This window comes from Physeter macrocephalus, chromosome 14 (genome assembly GCF_002837175.3).
Source record: "Physeter macrocephalus isolate SW-GA chromosome 14, ASM283717v5, whole genome shotgun sequence".
Taxonomy (NCBI): domain Eukaryota; kingdom Metazoa; phylum Chordata; class Mammalia; order Artiodactyla; family Physeteridae; genus Physeter; species Physeter macrocephalus.
In genome coordinates this window covers 22448530-22470355 of record NC_041227.1, presented here as the reverse complement: position 1 = coordinate 22470355, position 21826 = coordinate 22448530, and the positions used below count along the sequence as shown (strand labels likewise).

The following is a 21826-nucleotide window of genomic DNA, read 5'->3' as shown; positions in this document are numbered from 1 at the left end:
CATAAAGGAAGGGCTGCACAAATGGCACCGCTGATCACGGAAGTGCAGCCCCATTCGGTTGCACTGAGGTGAGAGTGGCTCTCACGGCACCCAGGTCCTCCTGAGCCGAGGTCAGAGATCAGACAAAGGGAGAAGAAAAGACAGTGAAACAACTCTCCTCCCAGGGACGGCTCGTACTTACTCATGGTGGTCGCTGAAACTCTGGAGAAGCCTCAAAAACTGAATCTTCAAGGTGATGTCCTAAAATACATGTGCATCCTCGATGTTAAAACCACAGTCACAATGTTCCAAAAGAAAACAAAAGGCTCTGGTGACAGCCTGGATGTCACTCTGCTTCTCTGAGTCCCTGTCCTCGCACACAGTGAGGACTTCTCTTTAGTCAGAAAACCCTTTGTCCACATCTGGTCAACAGCAGATTAAGCTAATGTAGACCCTTCCTATTAAAAACACCCCAACAGGGCTTCCCTGGTGGCGCAGTGGTTGAGAGTCCACCTGCTGATGCAGGGGACACAGGTTCGTGCCCCGGTCCGGGAAGATCCCACATGCCGTGGAGCGGCTGGGCCTGTGAGCCATGGCTGCTGAGCCTGTGTGTCCGGAGCCTGTGCTCCACAACGGGAGAGGCCACAACAGTGAGAGGCCCGCGTACCGCAAAAAAACAAAACAAAACAAAAAAACACCCCAACATACTGGATAAAAAAATAACTGAAATTGGGCTTCCCCGGTGGCACAGTGGTTGGGAATCCACCTGACAATGCAGGGGACACGGGTTCAAGCCCTGGTCCGGGAGGATCCCACAAGCTGCGAGGCAACTGGGCCCGCGCACCACAGCTACTGAGCCTGCGCTCTAGAGCCCGTGAGCTGCAACTGCTGAAGCCCATGCACCTAGAGCCCGTGCTCCACCATGGGGGAGGTCACCACAGTGAGAGGCCCGCGCACCGCAGGCCCCTGCTCGCCGTGACTAGAGAAAGGCCCGCGGGCAGCAATGAAGACCCAATGCAGCCAAAAATAAAATGAATCAATTTTTTTAAAAAAGTCTTAAAAAAATGAAATTATTTTAAATGTGAAATTATTTACTGATAATTTTAAAAAATTACTGAAATTATTTTAAATGTGAGGCTAAGTTCATAGGAAAGAAAGGAAATTCCACTAGAATCAGAAATGAAAAGGACCAAGTTCAGAGCAGTGAGCACAAGAGCTGATGGCTGGCAACTCTGGGCGGGTGGAGAAGTGGAAATGAGACTTATTTGGGCCAGGGCTTGGGTTTCAATGCTCTGCAGGGACCAGACAGAACCTTGGGCCCATGGAAAGCCTGCAGAATGTATACATTTGGTGAAAAAAGGGTTAGAAAAACCCCACCTACCAGCCCAGGGAGCTGGCAAAGAAGCCTGTCTCTGCCAGGGTGCTGCTGGTGGTGGAGGGGAGCCCCCAGGTCCCCAGGAGGACCCTGGGCTCATCCTACCAGAGTGGGAGGGCAGACACTCAAAATGAAACCTTGCTCTGGGATGCTGTGCCCCCTGAAGTACCTGGCAGACAAAAGCCAAATGTTCTATAGGACTCCTTCCAGGGCCCAGGCTACACAGGTACTCACAGGGAAAACAAGCTCCCCGTCCCCCAAAGGTGACCTTCTACAAACAGTACAGAACACAAGGCAACACTCCCCCCCGAGGTGAGTCTGAAGACTCAGACACAAGTAGCACCCCATGAGCAATCCAAAAAAGACCATGAAAAAGTATGTTATAAATAATTAAAGAGGTAAAATTAAAGACAGAAAATGCAACAGAAGAACAAAATATTAACATAATGAATAAAAGACCACGTAGCTTTTGACAAGGATCCAGACAAAATGTCTAGAAATGCAGAATATATTCACTTGAAATTAACTCAAATGGATGTAAATCTGACAAAGCCAAGGAGAAAAACAGTAAACTGGGAGATACAGCACTGAGTAAAGTCCCCAGAATGTAGCTTAGAGACCAGGGAGGACCCATGTCACTGGGCCTGGTGGCCGTGTGACACTTTCCCCCTCATGCTGATAGCCGATGATCTTTCTTTTGCAAGAAACAGAGGCTCAGAGATTCAGTGACTTGTTCAAGCTCTCCCAAAAAGCTGAGTGGCACAACAGGGCTCCTGACTCCCAGTTCAGTGCTCTCTAGGGCACCGTGAGAAAGACCAAGCAAAGGTGAGCCCTTGACCCTTAAAAAAGAGAAAACCTCCTAAAGCCCCTTTTGGAGGCAGACCACTGGCATGGTTCTGCAAGGCAAACCTACTATCAGTGGATATAAATTACAATGGGATAGAGAACAGAATGAGGAAAAACTTGCTCTTCCGTAGTAGAGAGGGTGGCTCTCTGGAGGAAAGTGAGTGCCCTGCCCAGAGGTGAACAAGGGAAGGCTGGCTGGAGGGCCTCAAAAGGGATTTCTGGATAGGTGAAGGGTGGGGGTCAGATCCTTCCCCAAGGTGGCTTCCAATTATGGGGTTACACAGGCTATGACTTTCAGTTTCTGCTCTACTCTCAAAGAGTGAGATTTCAAAGGGCCAACAGCAGTTCTTGAAACAACTACTTCTGGCAAGCAAAGCCCATCCGTCACCAGGGTCCCTGCTCACCGGGCTACAGTCACAGTTCTGGTTGTGACCGTGGAGGACAAGGGCAGATGCTGAATGCTTCCTCCAAATCAGTTTGTCAAACAAATTATTCAGCCCGGGGATCAGCTTGAACTCCGCAATCATTCTGTGAACCTGGATGGGGCAGGAAGGCAAAAGCATTAAGACAAATGTACTGTGAAGGCCTATCAAAGCCTGGGCAGGTAGGTACCATGAGGCTTCAGGACGAAGAAAGCATTGCTGAGGTTTAAAGAAAACAGCCACACTTACTCTACCCTCACCACCACTTCCACTACGCACAAACATACTTTTAAACTCTCTAGAAGGAGACATTAATTAATAGCTGGTAAAATTAGATGCTTCATGGGAGAACCCTGAATGTTCAGAATCAGAAGGGAGAAAGGCTTCACTTATACTCATTTACACCTTTTAATATAGAACTATGTGAGCTACTGACCTATTAAAATAATTTTTTACATAACATAAAACTATTACTACTTTTCAGGGCTGTTGTAAGGATAAAGTCAGAAAACGTATGTCTAGTCCAGAGCACAGCCCCAGTACTTACTAATTCCCATTTTACAGAGGAAAGGAAAGTTTAGCAGGACTGATGTGGCCAAGGCAGGGGTGGAAATGTCACCCTAACTCAGGTGTTCTGATCTGAAAGCCTGTCTGTTCCCCGCCCACCACAGGCTGGTGTTTATCTTGGGAGACCAGAACTTGACAGTGCTGTGACTCTGGGCAACATTCTTCTTTAAGCCTGAGTCCCTTGATGGAAAATGAGGGCTGATGAAGCTGTTGAAAGGGCTGAATGAGGTAATGTGGGGAAGCTCAGGGCCTGACTTACAGGAAGCGCTGGAAAAAATGACTCTTGTATTGATTATTTTCATTAGCACCAGAGGGATGGAACTTATGACATTTGGTGAGCATTTCCAGTCCAGTGATTTCAACTTAGCCAAGACTGTTCAGAGAACCTGGCCCGAGTGCACAATAATAAGGTCACTCCAAGGAGGAGCCTTCTGGGGGACCTGGCCGGGGAAACTGTTCCCCCTGCTGTCCTGGTCTAGGCGGGGTCTGTGAATCCATGGCCCCACAGTGCCTAGCACACAGTAGGAACTCAGTTAATGCTGACTGTGCAAATGAGGACACACCAGCATAACACTGGTTCTCAGGAAGGCAGGGTCCTGAGGCCAGCTGATGGTCCCTCCCAAGAAAGCAGCGGCTGTAATCACAGTTTAACTAAAGACCACAATGATTCACAGAAACTTGGTAACAGGAAGGCTCAGAGAGCAGGGAACTGTCATGGTGAGGGGACAGAAAGAAGAGTCAGGGCAGCAGAGTTTAAATCCTGGCTCTCACGATGCCTGAGATGACTGAGAGCAGGGCCCTTTTTTGTATCTTCATTTTCACAAGCATCAAGTGGGGTAGAGGTCACCACCTGCTGTGTAACTTACCAAATAACCTCAAATTCAAATATGAGTGACTACGAAGTGCCTCAAAAAAGAAAAAGCACTCAACACAGGTAAGACATCGTGACTAATATTTTTTATAAGAAATATATTCCATATTAAAGGAAGAAGCCCCAGTGCTGTGGACATCAGGGCAGGATCTCATCCATCATCCTAGTTTTAAATGCCAATCACAGGGTGACGACGCCCAGAGTTATACCTCCAGGCCCCTCTTCTCCCCTAACTCCAGGTGCAGGTAAGCCAAATGCCAATTCTAACAGACACCTAAACCTAACTTGTTCAAACTGAACTCCTCCCCTTCCTCCCTTCAGACGTCTGCCCCTCCAATCCTTACCCACCAGTCTTAACCATGTCAATAAATGGCAAACCATTCCTCCCACCTGCTTGGAAAGAGGTAAGGAAGTTACCTTTAACTCCTCTCTCCACTTATGTCCACATCTAACCTATCAGCAAATCTTACCTGTTCTACCTTCAAAATAGATCCAGAACGCAAGCACCTCTCACCACTCCTGCCACAAACATGCTGGTCCTAGCTACTGTGAGCTCTTTCACACAGCAGCCAGAGGATGGCTTCCCATTTCACTCAGAGTATAAACACTAGAGCCCTTAAATGGCCTACGAAAGCCCAATGCGACCTGGCCCCCACGCGACCCCTCAGCCCACCTCTCCTCGCTGCTGGTTCCTGTCCATCCCCCAGCTTCCCTACTGTTCCACCAACCCACCAGGCAGGCTCGCGCCTACTTCCCATCTGGGCCTGCTTCCTCTACCTGGCAGGCTGCCTTGAGGGTCAGCACGCCTGGCTTCCTCGCTTTCTTCAGGACATTGCCGGGCCAAATGTCATCTTTCAGCCAGTCTCTTCCCTGCTACCCTCTCTAAAATTGCTCCTCACTTGTAAACTTGTGATAACGGCACCCACCTCACAGAGAGCTGTGTGAGAGTACAGTGCCTAACTCAAAAAGGTGCTTAAGGACTGCTGAGCTCCCAGCTCCCCCTTCTCTTAGCCCACCCCTCCCCCCAGGCCTCGTTTCACCCCTAGGAGAATGCGTAGGGAGCACCAGTGGGCCACTTATGCATCTTGAGGAGTGCTGCATACTTCTAGAGCCCTCCCCCTCCTCCTTGCTCCTCCCTCCTGGAACTGCTTCAAGGTTCAAGGAACCTCAGCATGGCTGGACCCTCCTGCAGTTGCCTAGTTTTCATAACTCGACACAGTTCCGACCCACCACCCCAAGCCCCCATCAGACTGGCAACTGCTCCAGTGCATCTACAGGGCAGACACCCACCCTCTACTCTGCACATTAACAAGGTCAGATAACATGGCTAAGCCGCCCACTCCTGCCCGGGGCACCAATGCTCTGTCTAGAAATGCCCACAGCAAGGTACAGTGGAAAGACTATGAGCCCCGGAATCAGACTGGTTTCCTGATGTGTAAAACAGGGATAAGGGAGCCAACCCCTCGCTTTGCTGGGCAGAGACAGAGGTACTGTGAGGGGCGGCCTAACAAGTGCCTGGGAAGTGTCTGCCCGCGGCTCCTCCTGCTCTGAGACGTGGCGGAAGGGCCCACCTGGTTTCGCTGGCGCCCCATCAGCAACACGCAGAGGACATAGAGCACTTCCAGTTTGTACATGATCTCATGCATGATCTTCATTGACTGAGGCAGCTGGGTCCTAGGTGAAGTGTGAGGCAGGCCATTTTCCTCCGAAGCCCCTGGAGGAGGGAGCACAATGGAGGCTGAGACAGCCACCAGGAGAGAGGGTTCAATCACTGCTCGTGAAGAAACATGTTTCTGCCCCTCAAACCTGCTCTGAACAGACCTGAGGTAACAGAGCCATCAGATTGGGCCCTGGGTCTGTGACAGAGACTTTGAAAGCCACAAAACTCTCTCCAGGTCACCGGGTTCAGGGAAGCTTAGAAACTTAGGAATATGGACTCTGCAATTCTATCCCATCAGCTTTTAACACCCAGCAAAAATACTCTGACACAGCCAACCCAGTAACCTGATCCATGCCCTGCCCCCAAATCCCCTCTCCTGCCACCGCCAGACCCACCGTGCCCACCCGGAGAAAGTGCCCAGACAGATGTCCAGCAGCAAACTGTGTCAAATTCTCTTCAGGTCACAGAAGACTCTGAGTACTTGGTCCCTCTGCTTAGATGCCACAAGGGGGCACTGCTGAAGGACTAAAATGGATGCTTTTTGAAGATTTTTTTCCCTCCTGTTTTTCAAACAGCCATGGAAAGTTTCCTAAGGCAGACGAGGCATCACAATCGATACTATACAGATGAACATATTATCTACTAGCAGGTTTTCATTTTACCCAATTTCATTATTAGCGACAAAAGCAAAAGCTACATAATATTCATGGGACACAATATGTGTCAGGCATTGGGTTTTGGGCTTTAGGTAAACCATCTCATTTCCTCTACTACCCAGTTAACAAAAAAGTCTCAGTGGGTCACGCAGGCCACAGTGGAGGGTACTCTCGGGAATGGGGCAGAGCAAAGGGATGAAGGCTGAGGGCGGGCTGTGGAACGACAACTTGCTGGCTGTGTGACCCTGGGCAAGTCACCTCCTCGTCAGGCTTTCAAGTGCTCTGTAAGCGGGAAGAACAGTAGTGCTGCAGCGGTCGGCTAGAGTTCCTGTGAGGAGTGAAGGAGGACACAAGAAAGCCCACCACCTGATTCTTGGGAAGCCTCACTCTTAGGTCCCTATTATTTTAAAAGGTCAGAGTCAGGAGACCTTAGGATTTACTTCCCCTTAGTCTTCCTCATCTTTAAGGTGAAAGGATGAATCAGTAACTACTAAGGTCCTTTTAAGCTCCTATTGGAACTGTTGCCCTAGAGGCCTTGTGAAAAGGCCAGAAAGTCTATGTGGTACAGAGCAGTGGTCATGAGATATATTCGGGTGAGGTGCATGTAGTTATGATTTCTGTATGGTGACATTATGACCTAAAAACCTAACTTGCTCCACCCTACAGACTTAGAACTATTTTTTCCAGCCATGTTACATCACTAATATAAAAGCTGAAAGACGACCAGCTGCTGAACGAAGCATGACAGAGAGGCAGTGCAGCACAGGGGTTAAGGACTCGGAGCCAGACTGCTGGGTGGCTTTGGGGAAGTCTGTTGATGTGTCTATGCTTCAGTATCCATCCTCATCTGTGAAACAGAAATAATGGCAATAGTACCTATCTCTTACCAACGCTGCAAAGATTTAATGATTTAATATGTTGAAAGTGCTTAAAAAATGCAGGGCACATGTACCCAACATACAAGTATGTGTTAAACAGAAGGAGAAAACAAACTCTGAGTTTTTGCTAATGCTTGCTTGCTATATGTTTTCTTCCTTTTAATCTGCAAGCTCTTAATGGGAAAGAAAGTGACAGCCAGCAAAGACTAAGAAAAATTTACTGGAAAAAAATCTAATTGAGAAAATTCTATCTATTCACATATCTTTTCTTGCATGTTGGGAGGAAAACCACAATTACTCAGTTTACGTCTTGGGACTCCTTGGCCCCACTCCCAGAACAGTTTAAGAGTCAACTGATTTGTAAAGAGAATCTGAAGAGCTATCATACAGAACTGCGCCTCTGCTGCACACCTGCCGTGTAGCCTCCAGCGCCTCAGCGTCCTCATCGCCTAGCTTGGGGGTCTGGGGGGGACTGCGGGAGAGGACGTCTGTGGAAGGAGCAGGGGCGGCAGATGGCGCATGAGCCCTCCTCAGTAATGAACGTCTGTGGAGAAAGAGAGATGCAGGCAGCTTGGACTCTGCCGAGTCACTGCCAACTTTTGGTTCCTGGTTTGCAAAGGCCTGACAAGAAACTCTGGGATAAATATTTTCACGAATCACAGTCCTGAAAGCAATGGCCAGAGCTTAGTAACAAGGTGATTCCCAAGGATGAGGATGGAAGAACTAGTTTAAGAGGCCTGTGCTTCCCTCCAAATCTCTTCAGCTCCACAATACTGACTAAAGTGGGTACCACCCTCCATATATCTGTACTTGTACCCTGGGGCACACTCACTTAAAAAAAAAAATACAGCTCTGAGCTATGATTCACATGACATACAATTCACCTCTTTCAAACGTACAATTTATTGGCCTTTAATATATTCACAGAGTTGTGCAGCCATCTCCACAATCAATATTAGAGCATTTTTATCACCCTGAAAAGAAATCCTGTTCGCATTAGCAGTCACTCCCCATTTCCCGCCAAGCCCCTACAGCCCCAGGCATCCACTAGACTACTTTCTGTCTCTATGGAACTGCCTATTCAGGACGTTTTATATAAATAGAATCATACAACTTGTGTTCTTTTGTTTCTAGCACAATGTTTTCAAGGTTCATTCAGGTTGCAGTAAGTAACAGTATTTCATTTTTTTAAACTACTGTATAATATTCTATTACATACAATATATAAACCACATTGTTATCCATTCATCAGTTGATGGATGTTTGAGTTGTTTCCATATTCTGGCTATAGTAAATCTGCTCTTATGAACATTCGTGTCTAAGTTTTTGCGTAAACATATGTTTTCATTTCTCTTGGGTATATACCTACAAGTGGAATTTCTAGGTCATACGGAAACTATGTTTAACCTTTTGAGTACCTGACGACTGTTTTCCACAGTGGCTACACCATTTTGCATGCCCACCAACAGGGAATGAGGGTTCTGATTTCTCCATCTCCTTGTCGACAACCTGTTATCTCTCTTTTTAAAAAATTGATTAATTAATTAATTAATCTTTGGCTGCATTGGGTCTTTGTTGCTGCACGCGGGCTTTCTCTAGTTGCGGCGAGCGGGGCTACTCTTCGTCGCGGTGCGTGGACTTATCGCGGTGGCCTCTCTTGTTGTGGGGCACGGGCTCTAGGCACGCGGGCTTCAGTAGTTGTGGCGCACGGGCTTAGCTGCCCTGCAGCATGTGGGATCTTCCCGGGCCAGGGCTTGAACCCTTTTCCCCTACATTGGCAGGCGGATTCTTAACCACTGCGCCACCAGGGAAGCCCCATGTTACCTGTCTTTTTGATGATAATCATCCTAGTGGGTGTGGAGTGGTATCTGATTGTGGGTTGGATTTGCATTTTTCTGATGGCTAATGATGCTGAGCATGTTTTCATGTGCTTGCTGGCTATTCTTATATCTTCTTTGGAGAAAGTCTATTCAGATCTTTTGCCCATAATTTGAAATGGGTTGTCTTTTCACTATGGAGCTGTAGGAGTTCTTTATATGTCCTAGATGCAAGTACCTTATTAGATATATGGTTGGCAAAAATGTTCTCCACTCTCCAAAAATGTTCTCCCATTCCGGCTTTTCACTTTCTTGATGGTGTTTTTTGAAGCACAAAAGGTTTTAATTTTAATGAAGTCCAATTTACCTATTTTTTATTTGGCTGCCTGTGCTTTAGTGTCATCTAAGAAACCACCACCAAATCCAAAGTCATAAAGATTTATCCCTGTTTTCTTCTAAGCATTTTATAGAATTAGCTCTTACATTTAGGTCTTTGATCCTTTTGAGTTCATTTTTATACATGATGTGAGGTAGGGGGGTCCAACTTCATTCTTTTGCATGTGTATAGCTAATGGTCCCAGTACCATTTGTTGAAAAGACTATTGTTTCCCCAACTGAATGGTCTTGGCACTCTTGCTGAAAATCAACCGACCACATAAGTGAGCGTTTATTTCTGAACTCTTAATTCTATTTCATTGTATATATCTCTCTCTTTATGCCAGTAGCACACTGTCTTGATTATTACAGCTTTGTACTAAGTTGAAAAATTAGGAAATGTAAGTCTTCCATGTTTGTTCTTCTTCTTCAAGATTGTCCTATTTTGGGCCCCTTGCATTTCCAAATAAATTTTAGGACCAGCTAGTCCATTTCTGCCAAAAAGCCAGCGGGGATTGTGATAGGGACCATGTTGAATCTGTAGATAGATCTGTAGATCAAGGTGTGAAATACTGCTACTTTAACAATACTGACTCTTCTGATTCATGAACATAAGCTGTCTTTACATTCATTTAGGTTTTCTTTCAGTAACAATGATGTTTTGCACTTTGAATTCAGAGTATAAGTTTTATATTTCTTTGCTAAATTTATCACTAAGTATTTTATTCTTTTTTGATACTCCTTTAAATGAAATTGTTTTAATTTCATTTTTGGTTTGTTCATTGCTACTGTATAGAAATACAAGTGATTTTTGTATACTGATCTTCCATCCTGAAACTGTGTTGAATGAACTTGTTTACTGGTTTAGCGGTGTTTTAGTGGATCCTTAGGTTTTTCTATATAAAAGAGCACATCATCTGTGACTAGAGATAGTTTTACTTCTTCCTAATGTGGACGCCTTTTATTTCTTTTTCTTGCCTAACTACCTAGCCAGAACCTCCAGTACAATGTTGAATGCAAGTGGTAAGAGCAGATATCTTTGTCTTGTTCTGATCTTAGTGAGGGAAAAGCTTTCAGTCTTCAGCTGTTAAGTATAATGTTGGTTGTGGGTTTTTTGTAGATGCTTTTTAACAGGTTGAGGAATTCCCTTCTATTCCTAGTTTGAATGTTTTTATCATGAAGATGGAGTTTGTCAAATGCTTTTTTTTGCATCTATTGAAATAATCATGTAGTTTTTGTCCTTTGTTCTATTGATATGCTATATTAAATTGATTTTTCATATACTGAGCCAACCTTGCATAAATCCCACTTAGTTATGTATATACACTTGATCAGGTATATAATCCATTTTTGCTGCTGTATTTTGTTTGCTAGTATTTTGTTGAGGAGTTTTGCATCTATACTTGTAAGACACACTAGTCTGTAATTTCCTTGTGATGCCTTTTTTTCTTTTGGTCTCGTTTTGATATCAGGGTAATATGGCTTCGTAGAATGAGTTAAGAAAAGTTCTTTCCTCTTCTATTTTATGGAAGAGTCTGTGATGTACTGGTGTTACTTCTTTAAATGGCTGGTAAAATTAACCAGTGAAGCCTTTTGGGCCAGGGCTTGTCTTTGGGGTAGTTTTTCATCACTAATGCAATCTCTTGTTATAGGTCTGTTCATATTTTCTATTTCTTCTTGAGTCAGTTGCAGGAGTTTGTATCTTTCCTATAATTCTTCCATTTCACCTAGGTTATCGAATTTATTGGCATACAGTTGTTTATAGTATTCTCTTAGAGTCCTTTTTAAAAATCTTTGTAAGGTTGGTTAAAATATACCCTCTTTCATTCCTGATTTTAGTAATTTGAACTTGTCTCTTTTTTGCTTGGTCAGTGTAGCTAAAGGTTTGTCAATTTTGTTGACCTTTTCAAAGCACCAACTTTTGGTTTTGTGGATTTTCTCTATTGTTTTTCTATTCTCTATTTCATTAATTTCCAATCCAATCCTATTATGTCTTCTCATCTGTTTGCTATGGGAATATAGTTTGCTCTTCTTTTTCAATGATTTAAGGTGGAAAGTTAGGTTATTTTTTGAGCTCTTTTTAAACGTAGGCATTTACAGCTATAAATTTATAAGCATCCTTTAGCTGCATTCCATAAGTTTGGTATGTTGTGCTTTCATTTTCATTCATCTCAAAATATCTTCTAGTTTCCTTTGTGACTTTATCTTTGAACTATCAGTTATTTACAAATGTATTGCTTAATTTCCATACACTTGTGAATTTCCCAAATTTCTTTCTGCTATTAATTTCTAATACCTCTCCCTTGTGACTGGAGTACATACTTTGTACAATTTTAATCCTTTTAACTTTCCTGAGTTGTTCTTTTTTTTTTTTTTTAAGGCCTAGCATATGGTTCATCCTGGAGAACATTCCACGTGTACTTGAGAAGAATATGTTCTCTACAGTTGTTGGGTGGAGTGTTCTATATATATATCAGTTTAGTCTAGTTGGCTTATAGTGTGGCTCAAGTCTTCTATTTCCTTGCTGATCTTCTATATAGTTGCCCACTATTGAAAATGGGTTATTAAAGTCTCCAACTATTATGTTCAACTGCCTATTTCTCTCTTTGAATCTGTTGGTTTTGCTTCATTTACTTATTTTTGGCTCTGTTGTTAGATACACACGCTGTTATATCTTGATAGATTCACCCTTTTATATTATTATAAAATCTATTTTTTAAATCTCTGATAACATTTTTGTTTTAAAGTCACTCTTAGTACAGCCACTACAGTTTTCTTATGGTTGTCCTTTGCATGATACATCTTCTTCTGTCATTTACTTTCAACCTATTTCTACCTTTGAATAGAAAGTGTGTATCCTGTAGGCTGTATATAATTGGATCTTTTAAAAAAAATCCAACATGACAATCTGTTTTTTGAATGAATTATTTAATCCATTCACATTTAATGTTATTATTGGAAAAGTTGGATTTACTTCTGCCTTTTACTTTTTGTCTTCTATATAGCTCACTTAAAATTCCTCTAGTTTTCCTTTAACACTTTCTTTTGCATTAAGTAAATATTTTCTAGTGTAACACTGTAATTCCTTTAATGACTTTCTCACTATATTTCTAAAGTTACTTTCTTAGCAGTTGCTACAAGGCTTGCCTGCCATACACATCTTAACTTGACAGACTCTTTTTCAGATGTAAATTACCTTAATTCCAGGGCTCCCAGAGTTCCCTCTTCCCCCTTTTTGTGCTATTATGCATACTACATCTACATATGCTAAAAGCCGAACAATACAATATACTGTACTATACATTGTATACATTGTTACACAATACACTGTTATAATTATTACTTTATAAAATTTTATGTCCATTAAAGCAGCTCAGAAAAGAAAGAAGAGCAAGTAAATATTTACAGAGTCTGCAATAGTGACCCTCTTATTTACCATTTTGATTTTCTTCACTGATTCCTGTCAATTCGAGTTACCACCTTGTCCAATTTCCTTACTCCAATACAACTTTGGGTCCACCCACTTCCTTTGACCTGTTATTGTCAAATATATTACATATCTGTATCTTATAGGTTCAACAATGTAACTATAAACACATAGTTTTATACAACTGCTTTTGAAATTAGTTAAGGAGAAGAAACATGCACACATATTGTCTTTTATTATTATACAATTACCTTCACTGATGCTCTGTTTTTTTGCTGTGTGAATTTGAATTACTGGCTGAGGTAACTTGCTTTCAGCCACTATTTCTCCTAAGGCAGGTCTGCTGGTAGTGAATTCCCTAAGTTATTGTTTATCTAGGAAGCTGTTTATTTCACCTTCATTTTTGAAAGAAGGCTTTATCGGATGTAATTCTTGGCTGAGTTTTTACCCAGCACTTTGAATATGTCATCCCACTCCCTTCTGGCCTCTATCATTTCTGATGAGAAGTAAGCTGATAATCTTACTGGGATACTCTTGAACATGATGAGTCTTTTTTCCCTTGCTACTTTCCAGATTTTCTCTGTCAGCATTTTCATTATGATGTGAATGGGTGTAAATCTTTTGAGTTTATTCTACTTGCAGTTCTTTGAACTTCTCAGATGTATACATTAATCATATTTGGGAAGTTTTCAGCTATTATTTCTATTTTTTTCTGTTCCTTTCTCTCTCTCAGTGAACTTTTCATTCCAGTTATTGTATTTTTCATCTCTGGAACTTCCATTTGGCTTTTTATATCTCTTATCTCATTATTAATATTCTCTATTTGATGACACATTGTCATCACTGCTTCTTTGAGGATAGTTTCCTTTAGTTCTTTGACCATATTTATAATGGCTGCTCTGAAGACTTTGTTAATTCTGGTATGTGGGCTCTCTCACAGGCAATTTCTGTTGCCTGCTTTCTCCTACGTTTGGGTCATACTTTTCCTGTTTCTTTGCATGTCTCGATTTTTGTTAAAAACTGGACATTTTAAGTAAATACTGTAGCAACTCTTGATACTCTTCCCTCTTTCTTCTTTCAGGGCTTGTGGTTGTTTTCTTGTTTATTTGTTTTAATGCCCTGGCTAGCCTATTTCAGTAAAGTCTATTTCTCTGAGGACTGATGAGGCCATTTGGCAGAGAGCGCAGCCTTGGGCATGTGTCCCTGGATGACAGTGTTTTAGCAGGGCTTTCTTTGTCTGGCTCTTTCCTTGATATCTCTGTTAAACTTTCTGCCTCATCTAGTATGAAACTCAGTTGTCAGGCTCCACTAACTGCTGGCTGAATGCTCTACTGTTTTTGACAATGCCTTGAGGCATAAATTGCTCCAAAGTCTGATTCAATTAAATTCAGGCAGGGGTAGTTTTTGAGACTGAGGTTTGTTTTGACCTCAGCTTTAAGTTCTTCTTAGCCACCTCTTTCCTTGGTTCTCTCTGGTGAACTAGCTGGCATATGGTTTGGCTTTTTGTTCTCAATTTAAAAAAGCTCCTTTTATTTTCTTACCACCAAAATCTACCCTGTTTCTGAGAATGACCTTGAGCTCAAACTTCCCAACATTCTGTTCTTACCTATTACCTCTCCCCCTGGCAAAATCTCAGTGCTATTACTGAGCAGGATAGGTAGCCTCTATAGCCTTCTCAGCTTGCCTCTCCCTACATGGTGGAACCTCTGTCCTACAAGAGAGCTGGGGCAAGGGCAATAAGGGCCATAGAATTCTTGGCCTACTGGGCCTGGGTAGAGCTTCTGTACTATGAGTACAGTATGGAGGTGGGTGGAGGGACGGAGCCCCTGGCATTATGCTAAATCAAATAAGTCAGAGAAAGACAAATACTGTATGATACCATTTAATGTAGAATCTAAAAAAGCTCAGAGAAACTGAGTGGTGGTTACTAGTGGTTGGGTGGGGTGGGGGGGGAATGGGGAGTTACTGGTCAAAGAACACAAACTTCCAGTTATAAGATTAACAAATTCTGGGTATCCAGTATATAGGATGGTGATTATAGCCAATAATACTATATCATATAATTGAATGTTGCTAAGAGAACAGATCTTAAATATTCTCACCAGAAAAAAAGAAATGGTAATTATGTGATGGGCTAGAGGTATTAGCTATTGCTACAGTGGTAATCATTCTACAATATATAAATGTATAAAATCAACACATTGTACAATTCAAACTTATGCAATATTATATGTTGATTATATCTCAAGTTGAGAAAAGGGATGGAGGGAGGGAGGGAGTGAGGGAAGGGAGGGAGAAAGAAAGGAGCCCCTGCCCTCTTGGCTATATTTATCAAGAATTTAGCCCCTTCCACTCAGAGCTGGAAGGGATGAGAAAAGCTGGTAGCCTGCCCCTTCCAGTGAGATTCCGTATTCCTTGTTTGGAAGCTGAGGGAGCCCTATCTTTTAGGCCACACCTGTCCAGAGTGGAACCTGCATCAAGCAGAAATTCTAGTGTCAAAGGCTCTCAATGTTCTCACTAAATTTTAGTAGATTTTCTGGAAGAAATGTTTCCCCACTTGTTGTACACTCTGAGAACAACTTCCACAGACTTTATGTGGATGTTTGTTGTTGCTGCTGTTGTATACAGGCTTTGTTTAGTTTCACTGACCAAGCAGGTCCACGGAGCTCCACACACTGCCATCCCAGGAACGAAACTCCTCCCCTTCACTTTTATCTGCATGATTCCAGTGGGACTTCCTGGGTTTGTACAATTTGACCCCAGAGTCAAATGCTTTGGGTTGAGCACCTCACCCAAAACAGGCCAGAGTAGTTCACCAAGGAGCTGGAGATGAGACTAGAAATCCACACACTGACTAGGCAGCCTACTTGTCAGAATGGAGGAAAGATAAGACTAAAGAAACGTGTAGAAAGAAGTGGAAACAGAGAAAGAACCCTCTGGATTCCTAGAAATGCTCCGGTAATGTTTCCAGTCGATTCCTTGGGTTCTGCAACAAAGCCCCTGTCCCTGAAATCAGGTCTGCTTTAAGGGAGTTCAAAGAGGTTCTGTCACTGGCTATCAAAAGTCTTAACAATCATGATCCAGGACTGCCCTGAAGGAAATTCTACTTTGAGCAAATTTCAACTTATTCTGCTTGGAAAAGAGGTCAAGAATGGCTCTAGGAACCCACAGGAACACTCCCCACCTCTTAGGAGACCCATCCCGAGTACCTTGATTGTGCTCAGATTCCTCATTAGCCACTCGCATCAGGGCATCTAGCACCAAAGCATTGTCTAGCCAGGTGTACCACTCCTCCAACTCCTGAAGGAAGCTGGCTGTGCCCGTTGACTCTGACACCTTTCGAGTTGCCAGCTTGCAAAGTCGCTCGACAAAGCCAGGGATGCTGAGAAGGGCCGCTGTCGAGGAAAGAACAAAAGAGGAAATGTCAAAACAGAGACCAGCTCTAAAGCACTCAACAAACAACCAGCTTCTCACCTTAATCTGACAGCAGTTAGTCAGAGCTTCCGTTTAAAATGAAATGCCAACCCAAGGTAAAATAGTAATAAAGTTATAAAAACAAATTCAATTTTAGCAGGTGCAGGGAAACAGACTCATATCTACTGGTGGGAATATAAACTGGAATAACCTTTACGCTGTAAATCTGTGTGTCTCTGAGCTAGGAGGTCCATTTCTGGGGATTTACCATAAAGAAATAACTAATTATATATACATAGATATCTGTATAGAGAGGTTCATTGGTGTGGTTTCTATAACAGCAAAAAGATAGAGATAACTATATGTTCATTAATAGCATACTGATTAAATGATACATCCATGCAGTGGAATACAACACAAAGACACTAAGAACAATGACACACACATCTTTTATACAGCAACTCCAGAAAGATGTTTGAATTTACTTGTTAAGGAAGTAAATTATCATTATTATTTTAGTGATTTTTATAAAAATTTATTTATTTTTTGGCTGCGTTGGGTCTTCGTTGCTGTGCGTGGGCTCTCTCTAGTTGTGGTGAGTAGGGGCTATGTTTCCTTGCAATGCGCGGGCTTCTCATTGCGGTGGCTTCTCTTGTTGTAGTTGTGGAGCATGGGCTCTAGGCATGCAGGTTTCATTCAACAGTTGTGGCACGCGGGCTCAGCAGTTGTGGCTCACAGGCTCTAGAGCGCAGGCTCAGTAGTTGTGGCGCACGGGCTTAGCTGCTCCGCGGCACGGGGGATCTTCCCGGACTAGGGATCGAATCTGTGCCCCCTGCACTGGCAGGCGGATTCTTAACCAATGTGCCACCAGGGAAGCCCCAAAGAAGTAAATTATTAAACAGTATTGGCTTAAGCCCATTTTCTTTAAAATTTTTCAAGTTTTCTTCTTTAAAATATGCACATAATATACATATACACAGATAAAGAACGGAAGGATATATACCAAGGTATTTACTGTGGCTGTTCCTGAGTAGAAGAGGATATAAATGCTTCTTTTAAAACTACTTAACTATGGTTTGATTTTCCTATAACACACACATACTAGCAGGAAAAAAAAAGATAAGCCTTTTCTTTTTTTTTTTTTTCTTTTTTTTAAGGTAAAGAAAGAAACTGAATAACTACCCAGCTCCTATTTGCACCAGTCCCATTTTACTGACAATGATGAGTAAGACAGAAATTCTGGTCAGCATAAAGAATATAATAAACTTTGAAGGCAGGGAATCCAGGTTCAAATCTTGGCTCCAAAATTTAACCTTTTTTAAAATAAAGCTAACGCCTGTACGTATTTGCTTGTGTATGCATTAAATCTTCTTAAGGATAGAAAACAGTGGTTTGCCAAAGGCAAAGAGAATAACGCCACTGGGAATACAGTGGGAGGGGTACTTTTCAGTGAACAACTTTTTGAATTTGTAGATTTTCTGAATCATGTAAATGTATCATCTAATCAAAAATTAATAAATAACTAGATATTTCAAAATATCAAGATATTAATTTGGGAGTGTACAATATGGTTTAAAGAGTAATTATCGGGCTGCCCTGGTGGCGCAGTGGTTGGGAGTCCGCCTGCCGATGCAGGGGACACGGGCTCGTGCCCCGGTCCGGGAAGATCCCACATGCCGCGGAGCGGCTGGGGCCCGTGAGCCATGGCCGCTGGGCCTGCGCGTCTGGATCCTGTGCTCCGCAGCGGGAGAGGCCACAACAGTGAGAGGCCCGTGTACCGCAAGAGGAAAAAAAAAAAAAAAAAAAAAAAAGAGTAATTATCTTATAGAAACACTGAAATATATGCAAGTGAAATCTTACAATGTCTGGGATATGCTTCAAAATAATCCAAAGTGAGGACGGTAGGAGTAAATGAGGGTAGAGATAAAGACAGGCCATCAGTTGATAACTGTTGAAGGTAGGTAACAGGTAAATAGGGATCATTACAGGGTCATATATATGTCTCTGCTTTTATATGTGTGAAGTTTCCCATAATAAAAAATTTTAAAGTAAACCTTAAAAGAATACAACATTAAAGAAAATTCTTTAAAAATAAAATAAATAAAAACAAAGTAGTTAGGAGGATTACATGAAGTCATATGAATTTAGTCCCAGCACAGAGCTTGGCAAATCATCTTAGCCCCCTTTCCATTTTCTATAAATTAGCGAGTGACTATAAAATAATGTGTGACTGCATTAATAAAAAAAGGTGAATTAAACTACACTGAGGGACTTCCCTGGTGGTCCAGTGGTTGAGACTTTGCCTTCCAGTGCAGGGGTTGTGGATTCAATCCCTGGTCGGGGAGTTGGGATCCCACATGCCTCATGGCCAAAAAACCAAAACATAATACAGAAGCAATATTGTAACAAGTTCAATAAAGACTTTAAAAATGGTCCAAATCAAAACAATCTTAAAAAAAAAACCAACTACATTGAAATTAACTTTTCCTCAAAAAGTTAAATATAGAATTACCATATGACCAAGCAATTCCATCCTAAGTTCACACCCAAAAGAAGTGAAAACAGGTGCTCAAATACCTGTGTATGCATGTGTTCAGAGCAGCACTATTCACAACAGTCAAAAGGTGGAAATAACCCAAATGTCCATCAATGTTTCACAAATTGGTATGTACATACAAAGAATATTATTCAGCCATAAAAAAGAATGAAATACTGACATGCAACAGCACTAATGAACCTCAAAAACATCACAAGTGAAAGAGGTATGATATGTGATACAAAAGATCACGTTTTTTTAATCTCATTTATATGAAATACCCAGGATAAATCCACCAACAGAAAGCAGATGGGGGCTTCCCTGGTGGCGCAGTGGTTGAATGTGCCTGCCAATGCAGGGGACACGGGTTTGAGCCCTGGTCTGGGAAGATCCCACATGCCGTGGAGCAACTGGGCCCGTGAGCCACAATTACTGAGCCTGCGCATCTGGAGCCTGTGCTCCACAACAAGAGAGGCCCACACACCGTGATGAAGAGTGACCCCCGCTTACCACAACTAGAGAAAGCCCTTGCACAGAAACGAAGACCCAACACAGCCATAAGTAAATAAATAAATTTAAAAAAAAAAAAAAAAAAAAGAAAGCAGATGGTTGCCAGGGGTTGGGGGTAATGGAGAATAACTGCTGAATGTGTACAGGGTTTCCTTTTGGGGTGATGAAAATGTTTTGGAACTAGATGGTGGCTGCACAAATTGTGCATGTACTATAAACCACTGAATTAAATGGTTTTTTTAATGTGACTTTCACCTCAATTTAAAAAAATATATACTGAGATAGATTTTTTTTTGAGATACCATTTTTTTCCTTATCAAGTTTGACAAATATCAAGAAGTTTAAAAAGGCCCTGTACTGGGAAGGGTATACAGGGTGGAAAGATGAACTAGTAATTTCTATGCAAGGTAAATCTGTTAATATCTATCAAAGTTTAAAAGGCAAATATCCAGCACATTAAACTCTATACATAAGGCTGTTATTTGTAGGAAAAAAGACTTGAGGTAAACCAAATTTCCATCAACAGGGGACTGGTTAAATAAATTATGCTACACCCATATACTAGAATACTATCCAGTTGTAAAAAGGAATCAGATAATTCTGTATGTACTGGAATGGATGCTTTGCAAGATAAAGTTAAGTGAAAAGAGCCAGGGGCAGAACAGTGCTTATTTTACATCACCATCAGTACAAACAGAAAGGAGCCAGTCTTCTCTTCTTCCCTCCTCCACCCCCGTAACTGGTCACGTACAGAGTATCCCTGGAGGGACAAATGAGAAACTGGTAATAGGTCACCACTGGGATGGGAACAAACTTTCTACCGTACACCTGATGTTCCTCTGTAGTTTGTGAATTTAAAACAAACAAACAAAAACTATAATTTTTTCCCCAAAAAATAAATTAAATAAATGAAGAGTTTGGATTTCTAAAAATTTCTAATTTTGAAAATTTCAAAAAGATGGATTTTTAGTCACACCTCCTTTCTCCAGGTAAATAGCTCCCGTTTCTCTAACTGTTCCTCACAGGGCAGTTCCTAAGACCCAGTCTTCACACCCTGCACACTAAACACAGCCCTTCAGATGTAACCTACCCAGTATTCAGGGTTCTGAGACTGACTTCCACCCCAGAGATTCCTGAGCTTTTGTTAGTCACTCTTCTCTTGAAAAGCTGATGAAAGTTTTGGATTCTCTCCCCAGGAAAAACTCACTGGCCCATTATATTCACCAACTTATACACAATCTCAGGGGACTGGCATCCCAGCATCATACGGTCTTTGTACTTCTCACAGCTTTATCAGTAGATACCACATGCACTGTTGGTTAACGTTAAACAAGTTGACAGCTAAAACACCCACACTTCCAATAATTTCTGCAAAAGCAGACCTCTTCTCTCCTCTTACTTGTTATAACATTAGTATTTCCCAAACACTCCTGTAAATTTTCCTGTTGCAGTTTAGGCTCTGCTTTCCAGCTCTCTGAGATGATTCTGAATTAGCTCATATGCTGTGTAAATCAGCTTGGTGTCACCTATAAATTGATAATTACCAGGCCTGTGGCTTCATCTACATCTGACTAACATTTTGAGTGATTTTTTTCCCTGCAGATGGATCCATTTGTTCTTATCTGAATCCACACTAGAGATAACTGGTACTTTCTGAGAAGTCTAAAAAGTTCTCTAACATTTTTATTATCTAAGCTCCAGGAAGATAGCATAAGACATCATTTTGCTGGCCAAGAAAACTATTTCACAGCTGCAGTTTATTAAAAATAAAATAAAAACTTTTCGGCAACATCCTACACACTTCAGCTTTCCATACTAAAATGGATTGAATTGTGTCCCCCCTGAAAATCATACGTTGAAGCCTTAAACCACAATATGACTATATCTGGAGACAGAGACTTTAGGGCGGTAATTAAATGAGGTCGTAAGACTGGGGCCCTAATCTGATAGGAATTGGTGTCCTTACATAAGAGGAAGAGACACCAGAGCTCTCTTTGTGCATGTACAGAGAAAAGGCCACATGAGGACACAGTGAGAAGGTGGCCATCTGCAAGCCAAGAAGAGAGGCCTCACAAAAAAGCACTGCTGATGGCACTTTAATCTTGGACCTCTAGCCTCCAAAACTGTGAGAAACTAATTTCTGCTGTTTAAGCCACCCAGTCTGTGCTAGCCTGTTATGACAGCCAAAGCTGACTATTACACATACCTCTATTTCCTTAAAAAACTAACAATAGAGCAATCCCACTCCTGGGCATATATCCAGAGAAAACCATAATTTGAAAAGACACATGCCCCCCCATGTTCATTGCAGCACTATTTACAACAGCCAGGACATGGAAGCAACCTAAATGTCCAACGATGGATGGATGGATAAAGAAGATGTGGCACATATATACAATGGAGTATTACTCAGCCACACAAAAAAACGAAATTGAGTTATTTGTAGTGAGGTGGATGGACCTAGAGTCTGTCATACAGAGTGAAGTAAGTCAG

At 42.2% G+C, this 21826-nt stretch overlaps 1 protein-coding gene across 5 annotated transcripts in view; it reads right to left on the bottom strand.

The window, feature by feature from the left end:
* Positions 1-21826, bottom strand: part of TRPC4AP (transient receptor potential cation channel subfamily C member 4 associated protein) — a 79585-nt gene that overhangs the window by 8938 nt on the left and 48821 nt on the right. For 3 of the 5 annotated variants that reach the window (XM_055089897.1, XM_024128300.3, XM_055089899.1), the window contains exons 8-11: positions 16083-16268; positions 5632-5798; positions 2605-2736; positions 182-240 (exon numbers count right to left, since the gene is read on the bottom strand). In XM_055089897.1, coding sequence (XP_054945872.1) covers positions 182-240; positions 2605-2736; positions 5632-5798; positions 16083-16268 — 544 coding nt within the window. The remainder of the gene's footprint in view (positions 1-181; positions 241-2604; positions 2737-5631; positions 5799-16082; positions 16269-21826) is intronic. The other 2 variants (XM_055089898.1, XM_024128301.3) reach the window with 1 other exon arrangement.